The sequence below is a fragment of the Enhydra lutris genome, unplaced genomic scaffold (assembly GCF_002288905.1).
Source record: "Enhydra lutris kenyoni isolate GAN:26980312 unplaced genomic scaffold, ASM228890v2 scaffoldscaffold69, whole genome shotgun sequence".
NCBI lineage: Eukaryota > Metazoa > Chordata > Mammalia > Carnivora > Mustelidae > Enhydra > Enhydra lutris.
Window position 1 is genome coordinate 5,799,713 of NW_019154153.1, and position 8,387 is coordinate 5,808,099.

The 8,387-nt window shown below is 40.4% G+C and overlaps 1 protein-coding gene across 1 annotated transcript in view; it reads left to right on the forward strand.

Annotated features, from left to right (window-relative positions):
* LOC111159699 (polypeptide N-acetylgalactosaminyltransferase 8) overlaps positions 1-8,023 on the forward strand; it is a 44,080-nt gene extending 36,057 nt beyond the window's left edge. The window contains exon 11 of the mRNA XM_022522261.1: positions 7,880-8,023. Coding sequence (XP_022377969.1) covers positions 7,880-8,023 — 144 coding nt within the window. The remainder of the gene's footprint in view (positions 1-7,879) is intronic.
* The last annotated feature ends 364 nt before the right edge of the window (positions 8,024-8,387 follow it).

Here is an 8,387-nt window from a genome sequence, read left to right on the forward strand (position 1 = left end):
CCCCCCGCCCCGGCAACCTTCAGTTTGTTTTGTGAGATTAAGAGTGTCTTATGGTGGGGCACCTGGGTGGCTCAGTGGGTTAAGCCTCTGCCTTCAGCTCAGGTCATGATCCCAGGGTCCTGGGATCGGGCTCTCTGCTCTGTGGAGAGGCTGCTTCCTCCTCTCTCTCTGCCTGCCTCTCTGCCTACTTGTGATCTCTGTCTGTCAAATAAATAAATAAAATATAGAAAAAAAAAAGAGTCTCTTATGGTTTGTCTCCCTCCCGATCCCACCTTGTTTCATTAATTCTTTTCCTACCCCCAACCCCACCCCGTTGCATCTCCACTCATATCAGGGAGATCATATGATAGTTGTCTTTTTCCGATTGACTTATTTCGCTAAGCATAATACCCTCTAGTTCCAGCCACGCCATCACAAATGGCAAGATTTCATTTCTTTTGGTGGCTGCATAGTATTCCATGGTATATATATACCACCTCTTCTTTATCCATTCGTCTGTTGATGGACACCTAGGTTCTTTCCTGGTTTTGGCTATTGTGGACATTGCTGCTATAAACATTCGGGTGCACATGCCCCTTCGGATCACTATATTTGTCTCTTTAGGGTTAATACCCAGTAGTGCGACTGCTGGGTCATAGGGTAGCTCTATTTTCAACTTTTTGAGGAATCTCCATGCTGTTTTCCAGAGTGGTTGTGCCAGCTTATATTCCCACCAACAGTGTAGGAGGGTTCCCCTTTCTCCGCATCCTTGCCAGCATCTGTCATTTCCTGACTTGTTAATTTTAGCCATTCTCACTGGTGTGAGGTGGTATCTCATTGTGGTTTTGATTAGTTTTATTATTAATGATAATCAGAGAATCTGGAGCCCTGGGCTGAAATTGATAGGGACTAGTGTAAAGGCCTGACTTTAATTTCAGTATCAATTGACTAAGAACAGGGTGGAAGGAATCTGGCAGAATTCACAAGACAATGACATAAGGGACTTGACTGACTATAGCCTATGTGTGAATTTGCTGTGGGATGGGGCTGCCTTATCCACGTTGGCGGAGACGTGATGTCCTGATGAAGGGAGGCAATGCTCTGTCTGTGATGGCATCTCTGAACATTCTTGTATTGTGTTAGGTTCAGGGGCTACATTTTGATAGACACAGATCAGTCTAACTCTTTTACTCCTAACTTAAAGCTAACAACTCTTTTTGAAAATCTTCTTTCCAGGAGAACATATATATGCACTTATGTGTACAATTTTGCTTACAATTTCAGAGGGGTTTTGGATCCTAGATTAAGTCTTTTTGAATTAGGCAATATCAGTGAGAAGGAGGAAGGTGGTAAGTTGTGTTTCTGCTCTTCACTTCCTGCTCTACATGGACCTACATGTAATTCTCTAAAAGGCTATGCTCCCTCTTATCTTAGGCTTTTGTGTACGTATTGCTCCCTCTCCTCCCACCTCTTTACTGGGCCAACTACAAAATGTTCCTCTGGCTTTAGACACTGTCTTCTTTGAGAAGCCATCTGTGAATCCAGAGGATGAGGATGAGTGATTTGTGCTCTCAGGGCCCTTCCTACAGATTTTATCTCATGATTACTTCTAAGTATCTCCTCACTTGCATCTTTTCATCACTAGACTGTGAGGTGGAGGACAGGGCCTGGGTTTTGTTGTTTTCTCTCTGGCATCTAGCAAAATGCCTAGAGCATGGCACACACTCAATAAATAATTGCAGAACAAATGAAAGATTGGCAAGTCTGGAGGTACTAGCTTAGAGACATGAGCCTAGAGAAAAGATGATGCTGATTTCATGAGGAAGAGGGATTAGATTTGTTCAGTGTCTACAGGAGGGCAGAATTGAGACCAGTGACTTTAGATCAAGGAGGCAGAGTTCAACTTAATGTAAGGGCAGGGGAAGGCTTTCTCATAGCCTGACGGCTTAAGCTATTCTACAGAATAATGGGCTGCCTAGCGAGATGGTGAGTTTTCTGTCAATGGCAGTCACCAAGCAGAGCATGTTTGATAGGCAGGCTGAGTGTGCCAAATGTGAGTTTTCAATATCCTTAGTGGTATCTTTTTTTTTTTTGTGCAGAAAATACTATCACAGGTTTACCTTAGTTTTAAAAATTAATATAAATTTATTTAAGTTCTAATTAAAGACCTATCATTTTTGTTTAAGCTTTTACATTCAGCTTAGAAATCTTAATATTTTATTTAAACCTATCAGGGTTAGGGGCGCCTGGGTGGCTCAGTGGGTTAAGGCCTCTGCTTTCGGCTCAGGTCATGATCCCAGGGTCCTGGGATCGAGCCCCGCATCGGGCTCTCTGCTTCCTCCTCTCTCTCTGCCTGCTTCTCTGCCTACTTGTGATCTCTGTCTGTCAAATAAATAAATAAAATCTTTAAAAAAAAAACCTATCAGGTTTAAACAATCACTTTTTTTTTCATATCCAATCTGCATGACTTTTACTTATTTTTCTTGCCATATTACATTAGCTAGAATTTCAAGTACTATGTTGAGTAAGAGTGATGAGAATGAATATCCTTACTTTGTTTCCAAATGCAGGGGGAAAGCATTGAGTCTTCCATTTTTGCTTATACATTAGCAGTAGATTTTTTGTAGATCCTCCTTATCAAATTGATATAATTTATCTGAATTTCTAACTTGCTAAAAAATATTTTTATTGTGAATGTGAGTTGGATTTTGTCAAATGCTTTTCCATTGTCAATTGATACAATCATGTTTTTTTCTTCTTTAGTTTGTTGATATGATGGATTACACTGATTAATTTTCTAGTGTTGAAACAGCCTTATGTGCCAGGAATAAATCACACTTTCTCATGGTGTACACTTCTTTTCATACTTTATTATATTTGGTTTGCTTGTATGTTGTTGAAGATTTTTGTGTCTAAGTTCATTAGACATAATGACCTGCAGCTTTTTCCTTTTCTTTTTTTTCTTTTTGGTACTGTCTTTGGTTTTAGTATCAAGGTAATACTGGCCTCTTAAAATGAGTTAGGAGGTGTTTCCTCTTTCTAATTGATAAAATTTGTTCTGTTGACAAAAATTTAGAATAGATCAGTTTCTGAAAGAGGCATTTCTGGAAGAGATTTTTTGGAAGAGATTGTCTTAAATCAGTGCTAATCCTTCTTTAAGTGCTTGGTATAATTCTTCAGTGGAAACATATGGGCCTGGAGGTTTCTTTTCCAGGGCCTTTAAAAATGATGAATTAAAATATTTTAAAACCCTTTGGTCTTGTGTGTGCCCCACAAGTTCCTGCCTCTACTCAAAATTATTAGCACAATCCCCTGAGCTTGAAGCCAAGTTCAGTGAGCCTGGTTTCTGCTTTGGAACACCCAAGCATGGACACTTTGCTCCTTGCACACTTCCTGCATTCAGCACTACCTGACAGCTTTCTAGGCCTGTGTGCACAGGGGATGTGCTGGCCTGGCAGGCCATCTTCTTGGAGCTCAAACTGAAAATTTTTTTAATGATTCAGGGTTATTCAGATCATTCATTTCATGTTGATTGAATTTTGGTTTATGGTTTTTGAGGAATTGGTCCATCTCTTCAAATTTATGAGAATAAAGTTATTTGCAATAGTGAATTAATTTATTTATATAAGTGACATTATATTAGTTTCAAGCATATAGCATAATATACCTAATGTATGCATATATTGCAAAATGATCATCACAATAAGTCTAGTTAACATCCACCACCACACATAGTTACAAAAACATTTTTTCCTTGTGATGAGAACTTTTAAAATCTACTCTCTTAGCAACTTTAAAGGGGACTTTACAATTTATTCAATCGCCTTAAACATTACATACTGTATTTATAAATTTAATACATTAAATTTTCTTTCTTAAGAATGTCAATTATCTGATTTTAAATTAATGATTCTTAAATTCTATTATATGTTTCAAAAGTGTTTGCAATTTGGTAAGATTTCACAAACTTTATTCAATTACACATTTTAAAATTGTTATCACAAGGTTCATCTGTAAGACAATGTTTTTAAAACTTAGCAGGTACTTAAAAATAGTAACTCTACTCAGAATCTTTAACAAATACTATTTGTTTGATTCCTTTAACATCTTTACTTGATCCTAACTCTCCCGGGAATTAAACATAGTAGTTGTGTTAAAGAAACAATTATAACATCCCAAACATTTTCAGGTTTGCCTTTCCAAGAGAATTTTGGAAAGATCACTTTCTCAGCTGGGGGAAGTTGCTGACAGAATATAGCTTCTGGCTGGGTGTGAGGTCTGGAGCTGCAGGACATGCAGGGGAATTTTGCCCACTTCTCCAATGTCCAACCCAGGTCCCTTTTCAGGTCACTGTGTCAAGAAGTCCAGAAGTTGAAGGGGGAGAGGGGATCATGTAGCTCATGAGTCAATTCACTCTGTATTAGCCGTTCCTATCCACCTTATCTTGGGATCACAGTTCTTTCAGGTAAGAAAGTTGTAGGCACGACTTACACATTCATCTGCTAAAAAGCTACCAAAAATACTTTTCAGAATTGAGAGGGAGATAAGATTAGATAATGCTTTTGTCTTCCAATTCCATGATTCAGGGTTTGAGTCAACCAGAGGAGGTATGACTTCTGAAAGCCACAAGAGAGATGACATTAGTGACTGAGAAGGGACCCAGTTTGAACATCTGGACTTGGAAATGAGGAGCAGAGTTGCGAGTAGTGGGGTAGCTGAAATAATGGAGAGTTGGGGTAGAGGTCATCATGCAGAAGTCTTCTGCAGGGAGTGACACAAAGACGAGCTCTGGGAGAGGCAGTGAGAATGAGGAGACCAGACACAGTCAGTGTTCAAGAAATAAAAAGGAAGAGATACCTGTGGGGATGCTGTCATGCTAGTGGGCACAGGTACAGAAGGCAGTTTAGCTTTCTGTATGAACACTAATGACACTAATCAGAACTCCCAAATTAATTATGACCCTTTTATGGTGCTCATTTTCTTTTAACAAACTATAGAAATGATCCCTGAAAGTATAGTCTTCTCATTTTCTTTTAAGACAATATTTAAAGAATAATATAAAATGTGAGTCAAAATTAATATAGAAAATATCTTATATTTATCATAGCAAAATATTAGGAAAAATTAAATGCCCAACAGTAAGGGAGATTTCTGTGCATCCCCTGAATATTGAACTGAATATGACATAGTCATTCAAATTATATCCTCAAAAAGTATGTTTTCAAATATTAACTGGAAAATGCACATGAGATATTAAACCATGGTATTAAACTTAAAAAACAGGATATACAAACTATATATATAATGTTATCCTATTGCAAGTGCTTCTAATTTTTGAAATATGTTTTCCAAATTAAAAGAAAGAACACCCCCAATTGAAATCAGAGAGGGAGATGAACCATGAGAGACTGTGGACTCTGAGAAACAAACTGAAGGTGTTGGAAGGGAGGGGAGGGGGGGTTAGGTGAGCCTGGTGGTGGGTATTAAGGAGGGCACTTATTGTATGGAGCACTGGGTGTGGTTCATCAACAATGAATCTTGGAACACTGAAAAAATAAAATAAAATTAAAAAAATAAAATAGATAAATTTAAAAAATAAAATAAAAGAAGGAGCACATACTCCTTCCATTAAAGTGGAAAATAAACAAAACCAAAAATTTCTTAAAAACTGAAGGGCAACACTCCCCAAATAAAAACCAAACCAAAAATGTATAAGATCCAGATGAACACAATGTAAAAGAAACTAGAGAATAGTCTGAAGAAGGCTTAAAGAATACTTTCAAAGGACATGTCACATGGAAGTGAAAAGAAAATAGAAAAAAAATAAGTCACTGACTTTATCTAAAAAAACACAATACATTAAAATAGCCAAGATTTATTGAGTACATATAATGTACCAGGCATTATCTAATTTAATCCTTACTTATATCTTATAAGAGAAATATTATCATTAGCTCTACTTTACTTATGAAGTTACTAAACCACAGAGAAGTCAAATACTATAACCAAGGTCACACAGATTAAATGTCCAGATTCAAACACAGAATCTTATCCACTGTTGTTATCACCTCATTGCTTGGGAAGTCTGATCCTGAAAGGGAGGAAAGCACTGAATTTTGGTAGGGTTTTTTTCTCCTCTAATACTGGGGAAAAAAAAGTCAGTAGAAAAAGAATATGCCCAGAGGGAGAAATGAAAGACTAATGTTAAACAGGAAGTGTTTCCTCTGGCATCCACTTCAGAGCACAGGGGCTGCTAGGAGCAGAGACAGAGGCAGGGCAGCTCCTTTGAGACCACCCACAAACAGTGTCCAGAGGGTCACTCCAGGCACTTGGGGGAGGGGCTAGTCTGGCTGGCGGTGTGATAGGCTCAACAAAGTGAAAAAAAAAGGGGGGGGGGCATTTAGTGAAAGTGAACATCAAGGGGTGGGGACAAGGGATAAAGAGTGCTGAGGAGATCTGGAAGCGTAACCCTAAGGAGTAAGCCACATTTTAAGCCGGATTGCTGTAGGCACATTTGTGGCCAGGCCTGCTTGGTTGGTGGACCCTCTCTAGGAGCACCCTACGGACTACAAGCAGAACCCACAGAGAGGAGAAGTGGAGGTCAGAGGAGGAGTTCAAGAAGCAGGAGAGCCTGTGTGACTGCCGACACTGGGGAGGTGTACCTGGGGGAATCCAGTGTGGCCAGGGCAGCAAGTTTAAGGGAGCAGTGTCCGTGGGGGTGGGGAGTGCATTTTGTAATGGAAAGAAATCAGAGGAGGCAGGGTTTTGGACATACTGCTGCAGCCCTGCTTGGTGTTGAAAAACTTGGTAGTATAAGTTCCAAAGTGGGACTGTGAGATCAGGGTCTCTCATTAAACATTTAAAGGAAGGCTGTTAACTCAGGATGACAGCAGAGGGCAGGGGGGATAAAGGGAGAACAACTTCGTGGAGGCACTGAAACAGATTCTGTGAGAGGTTCCTGCAATGTGGTGGAGAGGGGTGTAGGGAATGGGAGGGTTAGGAGACCAGGACAGCACCAGCACAGATGGTATGATGACAGTTGTTGAGCCATAAGGTCTAGGTGAAACATAAGAACAAAGAGAAGAAAAAAAAAAGAACAAAGAGAAGGATGACCCTTCCTCTCCTTCCCCCATTAGAATGGGAGGAGGCAGAGATGTACTAATCTATTGCACATCTCTCATGTCAGGCACAAGAGGCTCAAAAAATATCAACCAATTAATTTTATTTAATTAATATTAATTTTAACCCCAATATTAACTATAAACCCATTTTATAGATGAGGAAATTGAGACTTAGGCTAAGTAATTTTCCTAGGGCCCTCTGTTGTATGTGGTGGAGTAGAGACTTAGCCCAGACTTTTTGGCTCCTAAGCCCATAGTGTTTCTGCTAGTAACCGTGGTGAAGACCCCAGGACAGAATAGGTAGGAACTGCCCTTCTCTCCATCCCCCACCCCAATCAACAGTGGTAGAAAAAACAGGCTGAGGTGCCTGAATGTAGCTTCTGCTCCTCTGGCCACTGAGCCTTACTGAAGACGGAGGGAGAATCCTGATAGATTTCATGGGCTTAGGGGTGTAGATGTGGAAAGGAAGGCCAAGTAGAGAAGGACCATGGCTCTCCAAGATCTGTCATGTCTAGACAGTCACACTCCCTGATGAGAGGTGGACGATAACAGAAACCCAGCACTGCCTTGCTTACTCCTAGGTCTATGGTTAGTCTGTCATGGTACTAGTGAAGAAAACAGCAGGTGGTCTAACTCTACCCTTTGCTCCATTTCTTCTCTGGATGACTGGCAGAAGATTGAGGGACCCTTCAAGCATGTCACTGACCACAGCAGGAAGAACAGGAGCAAGGATGATGAGGGCATTTCAATACCTTGACTCTGTCTCTTCTCCCATCCAGGGAAGAGCTGTCATGAACAGAGCCACCAAGCGATGTCTGGAGATGAAGAAAGACACTTCGGGCATCTATGTGCTTGTACTTCAGAACTGCACCACACAAGCGTGGACAATACAGTATACCATGCGAAACTGGGGGTCAAACTAACATCCGGTGATCCTCAGAGAGCCTTGATTTGGGATACCAGTTCTTGCCCCTGAAATGACTTCTACTCCTAATGCTGCTCAAAATGGGAGAGGGTGAGAACAGGAAAGTAGGTGTGTATGTTTACTGTGACTTAGGCTTGCAACACACAGACTGTGGGGAGGTAAGGTCCATGCATGTGTCAAAATGTCCAGGCTGGAGATGGGTGAGGAAACTCTCCCCTCAGCTTCCCTTGGAAAGTCATGCTATATATCAAATGCCATTATTGGAAACTCTTCGAAATAAGCACCATCATCTGGCTGCTATGTGGGGACAGAATTAGGAGGGTGGAAGTCTGTCGTTGACTTCTGCCAACACTACTTAGTCT